This window comes from Thalassophryne amazonica, chromosome 10 (genome assembly GCF_902500255.1).
Source record: "Thalassophryne amazonica chromosome 10, fThaAma1.1, whole genome shotgun sequence".
NCBI classification, from domain to species: domain Eukaryota; kingdom Metazoa; phylum Chordata; class Actinopteri; order Batrachoidiformes; family Batrachoididae; genus Thalassophryne; species Thalassophryne amazonica.
The window spans coordinates 114,482,111-114,503,576 of NC_047112.1; the positions used below are offsets into that span (position 1 = coordinate 114,482,111).

Genomic DNA, 21,466 nt, shown 5'->3' on the forward strand with positions numbered 1-21,466 from the left:
TCTCATGACCATAGGTGAGGATCAGAAGGCAGATCGATTGGTAAATCAAGAGCTTTGCCCCCCCTACGCAGTTCTCTCTTCACCATGACGGTGCAATACAGCGACCGCATCACTGCAGATGCTGCACCAATCCGTCTATTGATCTCATGCTCCATCCGTCCCTCGCTCGTGAACCCCGAGATACTTTAACTCAAGTAAGGCAAGGACACTCCACTGACCTGAAGAGGGCAAAGCACCTTTTTCTGGTCGAGAACCATGGCCTTGGATTTGGAGGTGCTGATTTTCATCTCAAGATGCTTCACACTCGGCTGCAAACCGCCCCAGTGCACGCTGAAGGTCCTGATTTGACGAAGCCAACAGAACCACATCGTCCGCAAACAGCGGAGACAAGATTCTGTGGTTCCCAAACCAGACCCCCTCCACACCCTGGTTGCGCCTAGAAATTCTGTCCATAAAAATAATGAACAGAACCGGTGACAAAGGGCAGCCCTGGCGGAGGCCAACGTGCACTGGAAACAGGTTTGACTTACTACCGGCAATGCAAACCAAGCTCCTGCTGCGGTCGTACAGGGACCGGATAGCCCTTAGCAAAGGACCTCGGACCCCGTACTCCCGGAGCACCCCCCACAGGGTGCCCTGAGGGACACGGTCGAACGCCTTCTCCAGATCCACAGAACACATGTGGACTGGTTGGGCGAACTCCCATGAACCCTCGAGCACCCGATGGAGCGTGTAGAGCTGGTCCAGTGTGCCACAACCAGGATGAAAAACCACACTGCTCCTCCTGAATCCGAGGTTCGACCATCGGTCGAATTCTCCTCTCCAGTACTCTGGAATAGACCTTACCGGGAAGGCTGAGGAGTGTGATTCCCCTGTAGTTGGAACACACCCTCCGGTCCCCCTTCTTAAACAGAGGGACCACCACCCCGGTCTGCCAATCCAGAGGCACTGTACCCGATCGCCACGCGATGTTGCAGAGGCGTGTCAGCCAAGATAGTCCCACAACATCCAGAGATTTAAGGTATTCAGGATGGACTTCATCCACCCCAGGAGCACTGCCACCAAGGAGCTTTCTAATCACCTCGGTGACTTCAGCCTGGGTAATGGATGAGTCCACCTCTGAGTAAACAGTGCTGGTGGAGAGCTACTTCTGCCTCCTGAGGCGTCGGACGGTCTGCCAGAATCTCTTCGAGGCCGACCGATAGTCCTCCTCCATGGCCTCCCCGAACTCCTCCCAGACCCGGGTTTTTGCCTCTGCGACCACACGGGCTGCGTCACGCTTGGCCTCCCGGTACCTGTCAGCTGCCTCCGGGTTCCCACCTACCAACAAAGATAAGTAGGACTCCTTCTTCAGCTTGATGGCATCCCTTACTTCCGGCGTCCACCACCGGGTTCGGGGATTGCCGCCACAACAGGCACCAGAGACCTTGTGACCACAGCTACGAGCGGCCGCATCGACAATAGAGGTGGAGAACATGGTCCACTCGGACTCCATGTCTCCAACCTCCTCCGGGATCTGGCAGGGATCTTCAACTCCCACCTCTCCTGGAGGTGGGAGTTGAAGACCTCGCTGACAGAGGGTTCCGCCAGTTGTTCCCAGCAGACCCTCACGATACGTTTGAGCCTGCCAGGTCTGACCGGCTTCCTCCCATCCCAGCAGATCCAACTCACCACCAGGTGGTGATCGGTCGACAGCTCTGCCCCTCTCTTCACTCGAGTGTCCGAGACACGTGGCCGAAGGTCAGATGATATGACTACAAAGTCGATCATCGACCTCCGGCTCAGGGTGTCCTGGTGCCACGTGAACTTATGGACACCCTTGTGCTTGAACATGGCGTTCGTGATGGACAAACTGTGACTAGCACAGAAGTCCAACAACTGAACACCACTCGGGTTCAGATTGGGGAGGCCGTTCTTCCCGATCACCCCCCTCCAGGCCTCACTGTCGCCGCCCATGTGGGCATTGAAATCCCCCAGGAGATCAATGGAGTCCCCAGTAGGAGCGCTATCTAGTACCCCTCCCAGGGACTCCAGGAAGGTTGGGTACTCTGCACTGCTGCTCGGCCCGTAGGCCGAGATAGCGGTGAGAGACCTGTCTCCGACCCGAAGGCGTAGGGTTGCGACCCTCTCGTTCACTGGAGTGAACTCCAACACCTGGTGACTGAGCTGGGGAGCAACAAGCAATGCGACCCCAGCTCTCCGCCTCTCCCCGTGGGGAATGCCAGAAAAATGAAGCGTCCAGCCCCTCTCCAGGAGTTGGGTACCAGAGCCCAAGCTGTGCGTGGAGGTGAGCCAGACTATCTCTAGTCGGTATCTCTCAACCTCCCGCACAAGCTCAGGCTCCTTCCCCCCCAGCGAGGTGACATTCCACGTCCCAACAGCCAGGGACTGTGAGCATGGACTGGGCCGCTGGGCCACCCGCCCTCGACCGCCACCCAATCCTCTCTGCACCCAACCCCCATGCCCCCTCTGCAGGTGGTGAACCCACAGGAGGGCGGGCCCACGTCGCTCTTTCGGGCTGAGCCCGGCCAGGCCCCATGGGCTAAGGCCCGACCACCAGGCGCTCGCGTGCGAGCCCCAACCCCAGGGTGGGGCCCTGGCTCCGCCATACCGGGCGACGTCTCAGTCCTTGATTTTTTACTGATCATGGAGGTTCTTAACTGCCCTTAGTCTGACCCATCACCTAGGACCTGTTTGCCTTGGGAGACCCTACAAGGGGCACAAAGCCCCCGACAACATAGCTCCTAGGATCATCCGGGTACGCAAACTCCCCCACCACGATAAGATGGCAGCTAGAGGGGGAGTTGTTAATGTTAATTCAATTTTCTCTGTTTTTATTATGCTGTGTGTAGCGCCTTGAGGTGATCTCATTGTGAATTGGCGCTAATTAAATTAATAAATTTGATTTGACAAGATGAGGGACCTGTACCTGCTGCTTTGTCTGAAACTAAAGGCCATGGGGTTCATAATGTTAATATTACATTCCGATAAAACATTTTTTTATTGTAAAAAGTTTAACCTATTTGTGTGTGTGTGCATGTGTTTTTGTAGGCAGGTACGTGTGCACCTGGACTGCGGTCATGTTATATCCCACAGAAGATAGGCAGGCTAATGCATGTTTTTCTGTCCTTGTAATAAAACAGACTTTTCCAAATCTGTACATATATAATTAAAGGGACAGCACTAAATGCTCGCAGTTATTTTTAGCATTTGCGTAATTAATTTGTCATAAATGCGCGAACAACCAGTGGAAAGTCAGGGGATATTGGGTCACGACATTTGATTTTCTTGCAGCAGAAGCGAGCGGTCCTGCTCCTGTCCTGTGTGTCATTACAGCAGCAGCCACACGCTGCTCTGTGTCACCCTCCCTCTCCCTTTCTCCCTCCCGTGGGGACTGTGTCCTGTTGGGGGAGAGGAGATATGAGCAGAGCTGCGGCTGCTTATTGACATTCATTCACATTATGTTTTAGTTATTTCACCACCAAAACCAGTGTGGGTTTATCGTGACTTTCCCTTTTAAACTGTGAAGTTTATATGTCCTCAGTGCTGATATTAGCAAGTTTCCTGCGTGCGTGTTAAGATAGTTTTCAAGCTCAGATCTCTTTTCAAGGAATTTGGTTAGCAGCTGTTTTCCATCATTTAGTTTTCTTTCCCTGTCCTTTTTTTCTCTTCTTTTTTGAAATCCGGACATTAATTTTTTAGGAAAGACGTCTTATTTCAGCCTAAACACCTCTCCTCATGCTTTCTGATCCCATTTGGGATGCGTGTGTGTGTGTGTTTGTGTGTAGCAGCGTGCCGCCTGTGCGCCTGGACTAAACCCATTGTACAACTGTGCAGGGGTGGGAAGGGGGCCCTCAGAGATCTTTCAGTATTATTATTAGAGCAGAATTATGTTTCACAACATTTATACATTCATTCTGATTATATTCTTTTACAACATGAATTGTATGGACATTAATAACATCTAACACAAAAATGTATTTAATGGCAGTTTTTTGTGGGGCTCCCCCATGTTCTGGGCCCTGGGTACATAGTACCCTTTACCCCCTGATACACATATGCACACAAAATCCACTCCGCTGTAAGCCATCTGCATGCATGAACAGCTGTTCAGATGAAAAGCTGATGTGATTTTTGGCTGGACTGAGGAACTACACAGTCTTTTTTCTTTTTTATGGAAGTCCAAAGTCAGTGCACAGCATCACTGGACTACACGTCACTATTTGAACTTTAGCAACAGTAGAACACCAAAATGTAAGTCCCCTTTTTGTTGTTTATAAATCAATGAAATATCAAATGGCAAGTATCTATTTTAGCCATTATATAAAACAAATAATTAATTAATGTTTTTACATTCTTTCAGTGGAATGAATATTTCATGAGGTGAAAGTCTCACCGAATGGTTTGTTCAGCTTTCAGCTCATGAAATATTCGTACCATTGAACTCATAAACATTCATTATTTGTATAATATTTAATCACAAATATGACATCTAAAGTGAAAACTGGGAGAATGAACTTAAGATTTAGTTTATTTACAGTGGGCCAAAAAAGTATTTAGTCAGCCCCTGACTGTGCAAGTTCTCCTACTTAGAAAGATGGGAGAGGTCTGTAATTTTCATCATAGGTACACTTCAACTATGAGAGACAAAATGAGAAAAAAATCCAGAAAATCAAATTGTAGGATTTTTAAAGAATTTATTGGTAAATTATGGTGGAAAAAAGTATTTGGTCACCTACAAACAAGCAAGATTTGTGGCTCTCACAGACCTGTAACTTCTTCTTTGAGAAGCTCTTCTGTCCTCCACCTGTTACCTGTATTAATGGCACCTGTTTGAACTCGTTATCTGTATAAAAGACACCTATCCACAGCCTCAAACAGTCAGACTCCAAACTCAACCATGGCCAAGACCAAAGAGCTGTCGAAGGACACCAGGAAGAAAATTGTAGACCTGCACCAGGCTGGGAAGGGTCAAGCATGTACAATAGTCAAGCATGTTGCGAATGCTCTTTGTGGATTATAGCTCTGCTTTTAACACCATCCTCTCTCATAGGCTATTGGCCAAGCTGAGGGACTTGGGGCTGCCACAAAATACCTGTATGTGGATTCACAGCTTCCTCTCTGACCATAGACAAAGGGTTAGTGTAGGCCATTATACATCCACTGCCCTAAGCCTCAGCACCGGCTCTCCCCAGGGCTGTGTGCTGAGTCCTTTAATCTACTCCCTTTATACACATGACTGTTTACCTGTCCATCACAGTGGTCCTCATGTATCAATGTTGCGCACTTGTGGCGTAAATTTACGGCGTAAACTTGAAATACACCAAAGTCGCCGTGACATGTATCAAGCAGTGCGCACCTGCCCATTTCTGGCGTACGCCTGACGTGATCTTGATAAATGCGGCGGGTGGAAATGATCGTAATTATAATAAACACACCCATAAATATTCAGACTCCGCTTCAGATACACCCTCATTTTACGACATGGAAGCCAGGAAGACGGCAATGAAAAAGAACTCCACCAATCACGACGCGTGCCAATAGAGCGCCGAAAGCGGCTGTCGTATCAATTGTTTTGTAGTATATAATCAATAAAGTGTTACAGTGGTCCCTCATTAATCGCTGGAGTTACGTTCTAAAAAATAGCCCGTAATACGCGAAACCACGATGTAGTCAGCGTTATTTTTTACAATTATTATAGACGTTTTCAAAGCTGTAAAACCCCTCACTATACAGTTTATACACTTTCTCAATCAGGCATGAACATTTTCTCACTTTTCTCTCGTGTGTAAACACTCTCAAAGTTCAAAACTTAGTAGAAAATAAGACCAAACTGTTTTCAGCCCAAACATTTGTTTTGAGAAATAAAAATAGAACGTTTCCTATAATAATTATGATGGCATTTAGAACTAACGAATTCATTTTAACAATCAATGAACGAGGTCGGACACATAAGAAATTATTAATAGTGACTGACCAGTATGTCACAGATCGCGCCTCTGCATCCTGACGCCGCGCCTTTTTCCACTCACATCTCGCTGCAGCAGGTGTCTGTTTCCGTGTGACAAACACAGTTATGAGTAGTTGTTGGCGCTCTTTTCTCTTCTGGGCAACAAGATTCTTATAAACAGATACACAGAACACTGTAAAAAAAAAAAAAAGGCATGCAAAATTGGACTAAATACTCCGCGAGACTCCGAGGGCCACGACAGGTGAACGGGTGTTATAGCGAGGGACCACTGTATTCTCTTTTCACATGTCAATAATTCTTGACATGTGGATATTTGCTCGCTCAATTAATAAGACACGCCTAATCTGTCAGATTTCTTTATTTTTTAAATGTATTTCTGTATTTATTTTATTGTGACAACCGAATGGAGACGACAAAACCTGGTTGCAGCACAGACGAATTAAGGGAATGACTAAACTACAGTTGTTATTATCAGTTTTATAGTCTAAAACGATCACACCACATGAAGTTAAGCTCAGCGCTGCTCTGGCTCCAGGCTCGACGTCTGGAGAAAAAGGCGAGCAGCGCTTTCCTTCCTGTCAGCGCTGTGGCCACGGATCGTGCTCCATAACAATCCCACAACAGCGGGATTTGTATTGATTATTATGTAGTATAATCAGGAAAGTGTTATTTATGTAACATATGCATTGATTTGTATAATGGCACTGTTTATCATGTTGATCATCTTCATTTTTATGTGGATTCCAGCGCTGGTTCATTTTGGTGTATAATTTGTGCCACCTCTCAACCTGGTGTATATTTTCAGCAGCGTACGCCAACGACCACATTGATAAATGCCAAGTAGTGCAGCCGTTTTGGCGTACACCCCATATACGCTCAAATATCGCAGTATGCACGTTGATACATGAGGCCCAGTAACACCATTGAGAAATTTGCTGATAAGACCACGATGGAGAGGAGGTGGAGCAGCTCTCAACATGGTGTAAGGCTAATAACCTGCTCCTCAACATAGCAAAAACTAAAGAACTCATCATTGACTACAGGAGGAAGAAAACGGAGGTCATACCACTATTTATAAACGGGGACTGTGTGGGGAGGGTAGCAGACTTTCGCTTTCTTGGAGTACATATTGAAGAAGGCCTAACCTGGAGCGTGAATACCACTGAGCTGCTGAAAAAGGCCCAGGAGAGACTGTACTTCCTGAGACTACTCAGGAGGAATAACATCACACAACATCTGCTGGTAACCTTTTACCATGCCTGCATAGAGAGCATTTTAACATACTGCATGGGTGTATGGTATACAAGCTTGTACAGGGCTCAGAGGAAAGCGCTCCAGGGGGTTCATCAATACCGCCCAAGGATTGTCGGCTGCTCTGTCACCACACTGGAAGAGCTACACCGTGACCGTTGTTTCAAAAAGCTAAGAACATTATCAAGGGACATACACCATCCAGGTCACTCCCTGTTTGAACTGTTACCATCAGGAAGAAGGTACAGGTCACTGAATGTAAGGACAAACAGACTCAAGCACAGCTTTTATCCATCAGCAAAAACTATTCTCAGTGCCATTAGAGGATACAACCCATGGCAAAAATTATGGAATCACCGGCCTCTGAGGACGTTCATTCAGTTGTTTAATTTTGTAGAAAAAAACAGATCACAGACATGACACAAAACTAAAGTCATTTCAAATGGCAACTTTCTGGCTTTAGAAACACTATAAGAAATCAGGGAAAAAAGATTGTGGCTGTCAGTAACGGTTACTTTTTAGACCAAGCAGAGGAAAAAAATATGGAATCACTCAATTCTGAGGAAAACATTATGGAATCACCCTGTAAATTTTCATCCCCAAAACTAACACCTGCATCAAATCAGATCTGCTCGTTAGTCTGCATCTAAAAAGAGTGAACACACCTTGGAGAGCTGTTGCACCAAGTGGACTGACATGAATCATGGCTCCAACACGAGAGATGTCAGTTGAAACAAAGGAGAGGATTATCAAACTCTTAAAAGAGGGTAAATCATCACGCAATGTTGCAAAAGATGTTGGTTGTTCACAGTCAGCTGTGTCTAAACTCTGGACCAAATACAAACAACATGGGAAGGTTGTTAAGACAAACATACTGGTAGACCAAGGAAGACATCAAAGCGTCAAGACAGAAAACTTAAAGCAATATGTCTCAAAAATCTAAAATGCACAACAAAACAAATGAGGAACGAAGGGAAGGAAACTGGAGTCAACGTCTGTGACCGAACTGTAAGAAACCGCCTAAAGGAAATGGGATTTACATACAGAAAAGCTAAACGAAAGCCATCATTAACACCTAAACAGAAAAAAACAAGGTTACAATGGGCTAAGGAAAAGCAATCGTGGACTGTGGATGACTGGATGAAAGTCATATTCAGTGATGAATCTTGAATATGCATTGGGCAAGGTGATGAAGCTGGAACTTTTGTTTGGTGCCGTTCCAATGAGATTTATAAAGATGACTGCCTGAAGAGAACATGTAAATTTCCACAGTCATTGATGATATGGGGCTGCATGTCAGGTAAAGGCACTGGGGAGATGGCTGTCATTACATCATCAATAAATGCACAAGTTTACGTTGATATTTTGGACAATTGAAGGATGTTTGGGGATGATGAAATCATTTTCAAGATGATAATGCATCTTGCCATAGAGCAAAAACTGCAAAAACATTCCTTGCAAAAAGACACATAGGGTCAATGTCATGGCACAGGGTCAATGTCAACGAGCAGATCTGATTTGATGCAGGTGTTAATTTGGGGGATGAAAATTTACAGGGTGATTCCATAATTTTTTCCTCAGAATTGAGTGATTCCATATTTTTTTCCTCTGCTTGGTCTAAACAAGTAACCGTTACTGACTGCCACAATCTTTTTTTCTTGATTTCTTATAGTGTTTCTTAAAGCCAGAAAGTTGCCATTTGAAATGACTTTAGTTTTGTGTCATGTCTGTGATCTGCTTTTTTTCTACAAAATTAAACAACTGAATGAACATCCTCTGAGGCCGGTGATTCCATAATTTTTGCCAGGGGTTGTAGTAACAGTGTGACCGTGCCAACTGTGTATGTGGAGGTGTGTGTGGTGTGAATGTATGCCTGTATGTGTGTATGTATGTATTATGTATATACAGTGAGGAAAAAAAGTATTTGAACACCCTGCGATTTTGCAAGTTCTCCCACTTAGAAATCATGGACGGGTCTGAAATTTTCATCTTAAGTGCATGTCCACTGTGAGAGACATAATCTAAAAAAAAAAAAAAAAAATCCAGAAATCACAATGTATTATTTTTTAATAATTTATTTGTATGTTACTGCTGTAAATAAGTATTTGACCCCCTATCAACAAGCAAGAATTCTGGCTCTTACAGACCTGTTAATTTTTCTTGAAGAAGCCCTCTTATTCTGCACTCTTCACCTGTATTAATTGCACCTGTTTGAACTTGTTACCTGTATAAAAGACACCTGTTCACACAATCAATCAATCACACTCCAACCTGTCCACCATAGCCAAGACCAAAGCGCTGTCTAAGGACACCAGGGACAAAACTGTAGACCTGCCCAAGGCTGGGATGGACTACAGGACAACATGCAAGCAGCTTGGTAGAAGACAACAACTGTTATGGTTATTTATTAGAAAGTAGAAGAAACACAAGATGACTGTCAATCTCCCTCGATCTGGGATTCCATGCAAGATCTCACTTTGTGGGGTAAGGATGATTCTGAGAAAGCTCAGAACTACTCAGAACTGCTCAGAACTGGTCAATGACCTGAAGAGAGCTGGGACCACAGTCACAAAGATTACATTAGTAACACATGATGCTGTCATGGTTTAAAATGCTGCCCTTCAGGATTTTAAACCAAGGTCCCCCTGCTAAAGCCAGCACATGTCCAGGCCCATTTGAAGTTCACCAGTGACCATCTGGATGATCCAGAGGAGGCATGGGAGAAGGTCATGTGGTCAGATGAGACCTGGTGAAAAACTACAGGAAATGTTTGACCTCTGTAATTGCAAACAAAGGCTGCTGTACCAAATATTAACATTGATTTTCATAGGTGTTGAAATACTTATTTACAGCCGTAACATGCAAATAAATTATTTAAAAAATCATACATTGTGATATCCGGATTTTTTTTAGATTATGTCTCTCACAGTGGACATGCACCTAAGTTGAAAATTTCAGACCCCTCCATGATTTCTAAGTGGGAGAACTTGCAAAATCGCAGGGTGTCCAAATACTTATTTTCCTCACTGCATGTATGTGAACTAGTAATTTAAGTTTTTAAATAGTTTTTATATATTTATATACATAGGGATGTTGCACTGACCGGAGAGCATTTTAAAATTTTGTTGTATATATTACAATGACAAAGACATTCTATTCTATTCTATTGGTGTAAATAAATCAACTGTGGGAGCAATTGTAAGAAAATGGAAGACATACAAAACCATTGATAATCTCCCTCGATCTAAGGCTCTACACAAGATCTCATCCCGTGGGGTCAAAATGATCATGAGAACGGTGAACAAAAATCCCAGAAGTACACGGAGGGACCTGATGAATGACCTGCAGATAGCTGGGACCAAAGTAACAAAGGCTACACACTACGCAGAGAGGGACTCAAATCCTGCAGTGCCAGGCGTGTCCCCCTGCTTAAGCCAGTACATGTCCAGTCCCGTCTGAAGTTTGCCAGAGACCACATGGATGATCCAGAAGAGGAATGAGAGAATAGCATGTGGTCTGATGAAACCAAAATAGAACATTTTGGTAAAAACTCAACTCGTCATGCTTAGAGGAAGAAGAATGCTGAGTTACATTCCAAGAACACCATATCTACTGTGAAGCATGGGGGTGGAAACATCATGCTTTGGGGCTGTTTTTCTGCAAAGGGGACAGGACGACTGATCTGTGTTAAGGGAAGTATGAATGTGGCCATGTATCATGAGATTTTAAGCCAAAACCTCCTTCCATCAGTGAGAGCATTGAAGATGCAACGTGGCTGGGTCTTCCAGCATGACAATGATCCCAAACAGACCGCTCAGGCAACGAAGGAGTGGCTCCGTAAAAAGCATTTCAAGGTCCTGGAGTGGCCGAGCCAGTCTCCAGACCCCAACCCCATAGAAAATTTGTGGAGGGAGTTGAAAGTACATGTTGCCCAGCGACAGCTCCAAAATATCACTGCTCTAGAGGAGATCTGCATGGAGTAATGGGACAAAATCCCTGATACAGTGTGTGCAAATCTGGTGAAGACTTACAGGAAACGTTTGACCTCTGTCATTGCCAACAAAGATTATGTTACAAAGTATTGAATTGAATTTCTGTTATTGACCAAATACTTATTTTCCACCATAATTTACAAATAGATTCTTTAAAAATCCTGCAATGTGATTTTCTGGATTTCTTTATCTCATTTTGTCTCTCATAGTTGAAGTGTACCTATGATGAAAATTACAGACCTCTCTCATCTTTCTAAGTAGGAGAACTTGCACAATCAGGGGCTGACTAAATACTTTTTTGCCCCACTGTATATGTTTGTGTGTGTCAGTCAGTTGTTGCACTGATGTGTTCTGGTGTATATTGTTTGTGTGTATCAGGTTCTGTAACCAGGAATGGCTGGACACACAGGCAGAACACAGACACCAGTGTTTGATGTTCAAAAGGCTTTAGTGGGTTAATGAGCCAAGGTCGGTACACAAAAAGGAAGTCCAAAAATAGCAACAGTGTCAAGATCAGTGGGCTCAAGGCGAGGTCGAAAAAACAGGCAGGGTGGTCACAAACCACTCCAATCAAAACAAGGGCAATGAAAACAGGCTGGAAGCAAAGGCAATTAAGCACAATGATCTGGCAGAGAAGAGAGAAAAGGAGCGAGGCTTAAATACCGAGAATGAGGAGCAGGTAATGAGAAACAGGTGTGAGGGAAGAAGCCAGAGCATGTGAGTAGAAACAAAAGAGAACCACCCACCACCAAGCACCAAAGTGACATACAAGAAAAAGCAGTGACATGAACCCCAATTGTAAGAAATACAAGAAAAAATAACACGTACACACAACATAATCCAAACCCTGACAGTGCGTATCAGTCAGTTTTAGCACTGATATGTTCAGGTGTATACATTTGTGTGTCAGTCAGTTGTTGCAGTGATGCATTCAGGTGTATAGGTTTGTGAGTGTCAGTCAGTTGTTGCACTGATGCATTCAGGTGTATATTGTTTGTCTCTGTTAGTTGTACTGTCAGTTGTCCTGATACGTTGAGGTGTATATCGTTTGTCTCTGTCAGTTGTTGTACTGATGTGTTCTGGTGTATATTGTTTGTATGTGTCAGTCCTTTGTTGCACTGATGTGTTCTGGTGTATATTGTTTGTATGTGTCAGTCCTTTGTTGTACTGTTGTGTTCAGGTGTGTATTGTTTGTATGTGTCAGTCCTTTGTTGCACTGATGTGTTTAGGTTTATACTGTTTGTATGTGTCAGTCCTTTGTTGAACTGATGTGTTCAGGTGTATATTGTTTGTATGTGTCAGTCCTTTGTTGAACTGATGTGTTCAGGTGTATATTGTTTGTATGTGTCATTCCTTTGTTGAACTGATGTGTTCAGGTGTGTATTGTTTGTATGTGTCATTCCTTTGTTGAACTGATGTGTTCAGGTGTATACTGTTTGTATGTGTCATTCCTTTGTTGAACTGATGTGTTCAGGTGTATATTGTTTGTATGTGTCATTCCTTTGTTGAACTGATGTGTTTAGGTGTATACTGTTTGTATGTGTCATTCCTTTGTTGAACTGATGTGTTCAGGTGTGTATTGTTTGTATGTGTCAGTCCTTTGTTGAACTGATGTGTTCAGGTGTATATTGTTTGTATGTGTCATTCCTTTGTTGAACTGATGTGTTCAGGTGTGTATTGTTTGTATGTGTCATTCCTTTGTTGAACTGATGTGTTCAGGTGTATACTGTTTGTATGTGTCATTCCTTTGTTGAACTGATGTGTTCAGGTGTATATTGTTTGTATGTGTCATTCCTTTGTTGAACTGATGTGTTCAGGTGTATATTGTTTGTATGTGTCATTCCTTTGTTGAACTGATGTGTTTAGGTGTATACTGTTTGTATGTGTCATTCCTTTGTTGAACTGATGTGTTCAGGTGTATATTGTTTGTATGTGTCATTCCTTTGTTGAACTGATGTGTTCAGGTGTGTATTGTTTGTATGTGTCAGTCCTTTGTTGAACTGATGTGTTCAGGTGTGTATTGTTTGTATGTGTCCTTCCTTTGTTGAACTGATGTGTTTAGGTGTATACTGTTTGTATGTGTCATTCCTTTGTTGAACTGATGTGTTTAGGTGTATACTGTTTGTATGTGTCATTCCTTTGTTGAACTGATGTGTTCAGGTGTGTATTGTTTGTATGTGTCAGTCCTTTGTTGAACTGATGTGTTCAGGTGTGTATTGTTTGTATGTGTCATTCCTTTGTTGAACTGATGTGTTCAGGTGTGTATTGTTTGTATGTGTCAGTCCTTTGTTGAACTGATGTGTTCAGGTGTGTATTGTTTGTATGTGTCCTTCCTTTGTTGAACTGATGTGTTTAGGTGTATACTGTTTGTATGTGTCATTCCTTTGTTGAACTGATGTGTTTAGGTGTATACTGTTTGTATGTGTCATTCCTTTGTTGAACTGATGTGTTCAGGTGTGTATTGTTTGTATGTGTCAGTCCTTTGTTGAACTGATGTGTTCAGGTGTGTATTGTTTGTATGTGTCATTCCTTTGTTGAACTGATGTGTTTAGGTGTATATTGTTTGTATGTGTCATTCCTTTGTTGAACTGATGTGTTTAGGTGTATATTGTTTGTATGTGTCATTCCTTTGTTGAACTGATGTGTTTAGGTGTATACTGTTTGTATGTGTCAGTCCTTTGTTGAACTGATGTGTTCAGGTGTGTATTGTTTGTATGTGTCATTCCTTTGTTGAACTGATGTGTTCAGGTGTGTATTGTTTGTATGTGTCAGTCCTTTGTTGAACTGATGTGTTCAGGTGTGTATTGTTTGTATGTGTCATTCCTTTGTTGAACTGATGTGTTTAGGTGTATACTGTTTGTATGTGTCATTCCTTTGTTGAACTGATGTGTTCAGGTGTATATTGTTTGTATGTGTCATTCCTTTGTTGAACTGATGTGTTCAGGTAAAAGTTATCTTTGATAAAAAAAATAAACCGATAAACCACCCAAAAATGTATCGGAAGTTACAGATAACTGATAAATTCCACTATTGTCTCTGGTACACTTGCAAGTACTAACAATTTGATTTTGAGTTTTAACACCACGATCGCTTTTGGAAGCATTTAAAGGTACTACAGACCCAAACAATGAGTCAGCACTTCTGTCTTTGAGCATCCTGCCCCCTGCTGGAAGCTCCTATTTACTACATGGCTTCCAGCACAGACACAAGCTGAGAAGAGCTATGAAGCTCATCTCTCTGCTCAGTCACAATGATGCCGTCAGGCCGAGGTCTTGGAAAATAAAGCAATGCTGAGTTATGGTTTGGTGTATAAATAAAATTAATACAGATAGAATAACTCCATTAATGTCAATTCTGTCATTTGTACAAAGTTAAAATATAACATATATCTTTTAATGTTGAATAATGCACTAATTCTGAAGTTTTGTAACAAACACAGATCGCAAAGGATTCTGGGTAAAATGTGCCTCAGCTAACAATGATTGGTTTGACTCATACATTATGTAAACCAGCACGTTAATGTGAGGTGTGTCGTGTGTTGGTGTTTACAGATAAATGTGCTTTTGTAAAACATTCCATTTTTTTATTTGTAAAAAAAAAAAAAAGGCATTTTCAAAAAAAAAAAAAGTCACGTAATTAGATAACTATCTGATATAACCTGTGTCAAAAATAAATAAATAGAACACTGTCATGATCTACTGGTGCCAGACATTCAGTACTTAAGCTGGCTTTACACTGTGCGAGTTTTGTCCCTTTTTCAGTTGATTTTTCATTCGTGCGTGAATTTTCTGGATTGCACTGAGTTTCAGGTTAATTGCACGTCCTGCATCGTGTAATGTACATGGAGTAATGAGCTGCGTTTAACATCTCATGACCACCTCCTGAACGCAGATCGTATGGTCAAATGAAAATCAAACCTGTTTGATATTATTCTTGTCAGCCGTCGTGAGGGTATCCTGCTGCTGAAGAGCTACAATCGTCCAACCGCTTGCACTGTGCATGTGCAAACACCGCAGAGCTGTCTTGTAATGTTTTTTTGTTGTTGTTTTGTTTTGTTTTTAAACTTTGATGTCTCCCATCGAGAGTTTTTGTAAATTAAGTTTGAAAAAAGCTTCTGTTTACATTTTGCTTCTGGAAACACGAGTCGACGCGTGGTTTTTGAATGTACAATGTGTGTGAGAACATAACTCGGGCGCTCTGAACTTTTACACCGTGCGGTTTTGTGGTACAGTTTGAACTGAAACCGAGTACAGTGATTAAAAATAGCATACAGTGTCTGCCCAGCTTCAGGACGAATACTGCCATGAACTGCCATGAACACTAGATGGCAGTAGAGACTGTGAAAACTTGCCAAAACAAAATTCCAGATAATCTGTGTCTGCTACATTTAAGATGCGTGGAATTTAACAAACGCAAACACAATAACAGCGTCTATAAACCCAGAGAATATATTCACGAGACTTTAGGCACTAGAGTTTAATGCTGTTGTCCGTGGAGACTGAACAGAGAGTCTGAAATGCATTTGTCCTGTCGTGAACGTACTGGGCACAGCATGTGCTCACTAAAACCTTAAAAATTAGCACATTACTTTAAAACTAAAACATACGAGGTCTATTAGAAAAGTATCCGACCTTATTATTTTTTTTCAAAAACCGTATGGATTTGAATCACGTGTGATTGCATCATCCAAGCTTGAACCTTCGTGCGCATGCGTGAGTTTTTTCACGCCTGTCGGTTGCGTCATTCGCCTGTGAGCAGGCTTTGAGTGAGGAGTGGGCCACCCCTCTCGTCGTTTTTTTCATTGTTTAGGAATGGCTCAGAGACTGCCGCTTTGCTTGATCAAAATTTTTTCAGAAACTGTGAGGGACATCAAAGTGGACACCATTCGAGAAATTCAGATGGCTTTTGATGAAAATTTTATGGGCTTCAAAGAGATTACGGAGTGTTACTGTCGCTTTAAGGACGGCCCAGAGTGACTGGTGGTGTGCCGCGCTCCGAAGCCGCCATCGACAGGCTGAGTGACCATTTCATTTCTAAACGGATGGCTGTATGGATCCGTGACCATCGTGTGCAATTTCTCTGGTTATCACAAGAGCTGGACATCAACCATTTTCCGGCAGATTTCACTTTTAACAAGAGATTTTGTTATGGAAAGCCGAGCAGAGGCTTCGCGCATCACGATGGATTCGCTACTGGAACGAGACAAAACCACCTCCGTTTTGGTCTCACAGGACGGCTCTGAGATGGCGTTCAGACAGCTGTCGGTGGTTTTTCCATCGAGTGATTATCTGAGAAATTGTGGATGTGCCTGGACATGCCAGAACATGTCCTGTGAGGCTTCATCATGGCGTTGCTTTGTGCCATGCGGCACTGCCGCGACGTGCGGAATTCCTCCGCATGTCTGTCTCAATGTGCCAAAAAAGTGCTGATGTCCACGTCTTTTCACAATTCCTGTGCTAGCCAGATGACATCCCGGATAAAACACAGCGTCCAGTTTAGAAATGAATGGCACATTCCACTGTTACAGGAGTTTTTGTCATGGAAAGAGGAGAGGAGGCTCGCGAGTCACGCCCGTACCGCATGGCGCAAAGCAACACCGTGATGAAGCCTCACAGGACATGTTCTGGCATGTCCAGGCACATCCACAATTTCTTGGATAATCACTCAATGGAAAAACCACCGACAGCTGTCTGAACGCCATCTCAAAGCCGTCCTGTGAGACCAAAACGGAGGTGGTTTTGTCTCGTTCCAGTAGTGAATCCATCGTGACGCGCGAAGCCTCCGCTCGGCTTTCCATGACAAAATCTCTTGTTAAAAGTGAAATCTGACGGAAAATGGTTGATGTCCAGCTCTTGTGATAACCAGAGAAATTGCAACAATGGTCACAGATCCATACAGCCATCCGTTTAGAAATGAAATGGTCGCTCAGCCTGTCGATGGCGGCTTCGGAGCGCGGCGCACCACCAGTCGCTCTGGGCTGTCCTTAAAGCGACAGTAACACTCCGTAATCTCTTTGAAGCCCATAAAATTTTCGCCAAAAACCATCTGAATTTCTCGAATGGTGTCCACTTTGATGTCCTCACAGTTTCTGAAAAAATTTTGATCAAGCAAAGCGGCAGTCTCTGAGCCATTCCTAAACAATGAAAAAAACGACGAGAGGGGTGGACCACTCCTCACTCAAAGCCTGCTCACAGGCGAATGACGCAACCGACAGGCGTGAAAAAACTCACGCATGCGCACGAAGGTTCAAGCTTGTCTGACGCAATCACACATGATTCAAATCCACATGGTTTTTGAAAAACATAATAAGATCGGATACTTTTCTAATAGACCACATATATCTGATATTTTCACTTTATAAAACTTCAGATGTGACAGTAATTTTAAATAACTTGTCCAAAATTAGTTTGGTTAAAATTTGAACCGTAAGTTAAAAATGTATGCCTCTGGATGACTTTGGTGATATTGCCAGTGTATCAGTATGGTGTTAAAGGAAATTATTATTTTTTGTGACTAGTTCTCCTTTACCTGCAGAGGATAGAGCGGTTTCTCCTAGAAGCAGCTCTTTTCTCTTTACAGAGGGTAGAACTATACATCTGCTATGAAACTTTTAACAGGTAGGTGCTCAACTGATTTTAAATTTTAAAAATGTTTGTAGCTGTTTACTACATTAACGGTCTAAAAATTATCAGACAAAAATTTATTGCAAGATAATTAGTCCGATAATGGTTTTTAAAGTTATCTAAAAAGATAATCCGATAATGAAAACATTATCTTCGATATTATCGGTTATTGGATTATCAGAACTGTGTCCACCACTGATGGTTTGTATGTGTCAGTCCTTCGTTGCACTGATGTGTTCAGGTGTATATCGTTTGTATGCGTCAGTCCTCTGTTGCACTGATGTGTTCAGGTGTATACTGTTTGTATGCGTCAGTCCTTCGTTGCACTTATGTGTTCAGGTGTATATTGTTTGTATGCGTCAGTCCTCTGTTGAACTGATGTGTTTAGGTGTGTATTATTTGCATGTGTCAGTCATTTGTTGCACTGATGTGTTCAGGTGTATAAGTTTGTGTATGCTACTCGGCTGTTGGACTGTGGATTGTCAGCTCAGGCCTTCCATTACTGTGAGGTGGTAGGAAAGGCCATCCTCCAGCAGATGGCGCCATCCTTTGTGTTGATGGGAGAACTTAAGGTAATTTCATGCACACATTCATGTCTGATCATGTGAAAGAATTTTCTGCCTGAATGCAGTACATGCATGAAGTGTTTCTGCTGCAGCTGGCAGACCGGCTGAGACACGCTGACGACCACTTCAGTGCAGCAGGGGCCAGCAGGACCCAACAAGACCTCAGCTGGCTGACAGAGCTGCGCAAGAGACACAACAGTTTTCAGGTTCAAACCACAAAATGTTCCTGTGACATGCCAAAGTGAAAGCTGACGTGTTAATTTTGCTCCAGAAAGTCACTTACGTTTTCCATTTTCTGAACAAGTTTTTTTTTTTTATTGGTCATCTCACATGAGACCAGATATTTGTCAGTGTTAACCGTGCACACTTTGCCCGTGTGTTTTCCTCAGATGGGGCCTCCTGCCTGTTTTGATCCCGGCTGGCCTCCTGTTGGGTATTTTCTCCTCCAACATTCTTAAAACTTTAACAAGACAAACAGAGTCAAGAACCACCAGTGAGACAGAAAGTCAAATTTATCTCGCGAGGAGTGCAGTCAGGCTGTACACCAAAGCTACACTAAAGTCTGGCCTGCGCTCCTGCTCTTTTATTGGAGAAGCCCTAACCACATCATAAAACTTGTCCTAAGGGTGGGGGGGACAACGCAAGACAAGTTTCTTCCCGTGACATAAACACATACGTCAATAAGTGGCAGCTGTAAGGAAAACAGTTTCTTTCCTTTAATCTTATTGTCGAAGGTCAGCACATCCCGTTCGTTTGTTGCACTTATGCATCTGTTCTGCATCTGCCTAGAGGGTCCTGTTTCTTCACACTAAGCATCAACATATCACAAGGCCATAAATTCCAACGGTCAAAATAACCTTCCAGTTCTTTACTCCCAGTTCAGACTGACCCCAGCATGCTAAAACGAAGTTGAATAATATGTGCATTCTCAGGGTTATCTTAAGACTGTGCAAAACCGCACAATAACGTTTCATAAGAAGAAGACAAAGGTACAAATGTTTAACAGTGATAAAAATATATATATATATAAAATCTTTAACATTTCCCTCCTGTTATCACTTGTTAAACATATAGTAGGCATCACCTAGCTTAGCACTTCTTTTGAGATTTTCACTAAGAGGTTCATCATGGTATGTTCTACAGGCTTACACCCCAGAGGTGATGTCATCATTGTCATCATCATCGGTGTCTGGGTCATCATACTTCCATTGGTCTGGGTACAGGTCATGAGAGCCCTCTTCCTCGTCGTCGTCGTTTTGCCCCAGGAGTGGATATGAAGCTGGTCCCCCTCCTGGTCCTGGACCTATTGCTGTGGTTATCATTCTATTTACAAGGCCTCGAAGACATGGAATACAACAACATCCACACAATGTTAGAATCGCAGCAAATACTGCTATAGACACTAATAGTGAAGAAATCAAAGACCTCCATTTTCCCATCCCTTCCAGCCACCAATCCCAGCCTTCGGTGTTTACTCCACTGTGCTCTTTCATCTTCCTGTTCAACGTCCTCAGACCGTCGATGGCTTGAGTGAGGCTGCCATCTGCAGCTGTGTTGTTGGGAATTAATGTGCAGCATTGTTCTCCGAACATGGCACAAACACCTCCTTTCTCTGCCAACAACATATCCAGAGCAATACGGTTCTGGAAGGCCATAAGGGACGTGGCTTCTAACTGTGAATGGACAGCCTTAAATCCTTCCTCAGTCCAATTTCGTAATTTCTGTACATTGTAGTGGATGTAGTTTATTCTGTCCACGTTCTTATTAATTGAACACCACCAACAGATGGAGGATTCGAATCCAGCTGCTATTTGATCAGCCAGTTTATACTCGTCAGGCACTCCTCTGGGGACTCCTATCGCATCAATATATGTTGGATCTTCCACTCCTTTCCAATCTCTTTTTACTCTATGTCTGATTATGCCTTTCTGCCAGTCTTCAGGAATAAGAGAGGCTGTATATGTCATGACTTCTTCAGGTGTCATGGGCATGGCTTTAACTGGTAACAATAATGATATAAATGCACAATAACCTGACACATTTCTTGGCAGTCTGTCAAAAATTCTGTTATCGCCACACCACCACCATACGTCACTCCTACTGACAGGTTTGAATGTGGAATTACTATGGCCCACATCCTTACACCAGGCAGTGTGGTTTAAGATACCCAAAGTCTTACTTGTCCCTGTCAAGTTTACACATGTATGGTTAGCATGCCCAACTTTGCTTGAAAATAAAGGTTTAATCTTAGTCAATTTGGTCAATGGATAGATCTTGTCCCACTTAGAACAATTGTTGTTTGCTGCAATGTATGTCTGTGTCATTACAGTCAGCAGACAGTCTTTGGGTAATGCTGCCGGTATTACCTGTAATATAGGTCTGGGTCCCATACATACAACACAGTCCTTCTTTGCAGCTAGTCCTGCTTGTTCTGCCCATTAAAAAGCCAATTGTTATTTTGTCCACTAATTCCTGTAGTTACTAGGAACCAGTCATCTGCCTTCATGTCTTTTGTGCCTTGTATGGACACCCCCTTTGCTTGTATGGACACCCCCTTTGCTTGTATGGACACCCCCTTTGACGTACTTAATTCTGTCAATATTGGTTGCTGTACTCTATCTGTTTCACAGAGGGAAAAATGGAAATACGGATCTTTTCCTGATTTGTATACCCAAAGGAGGAACAACCAACAGTCTCCCTTTATATCAGGTGGGAATATGGTTCCTTTTTCTGTGGTATTCACCACTATAAACAGCTTATCATCTGTTTGATACATTTTAAGAATTTGACTCTGGTACTTAGCCCACTCGGTTTGTGCCCATCCTGGTGTCCATCTACTCCATTCATCGGCTACCAACGTTTCCCATCTCTTATCTAGCTGATCATTGGTCATATACCATGAGAAACTATTTCCGTAATTAGTCCCCTCTGTCACCATCCCATGTTCCATGGGTAAGAGCACTATATGGTACAGAGATGACCACAGAAGCATTTCTAGGAATGCAGGCTTGTACACCAAATCGGTACGCATTGTTCCTATCACACCTATGTACTGTGGCATTT

General features: G+C 43.1%; 1 protein-coding gene across 1 annotated transcript in view; it reads left to right on the plus strand.

Annotated features, from left to right (window-relative positions):
• The window catches only part of sec16b (SEC16 homolog B, endoplasmic reticulum export factor), a 112,378-nt gene that overhangs the window by 77,368 nt on the left and 13,544 nt on the right, over nucleotides 1–21,466 (plus strand). Inside the window, 2 exon segments of the mRNA XM_034179248.1 lie at nucleotides 18,275–18,409; nucleotides 18,496–18,609. Of these exon segments, the coding sequence (XP_034035139.1) occupies nucleotides 18,275–18,409; nucleotides 18,496–18,609 (249 nt within the window).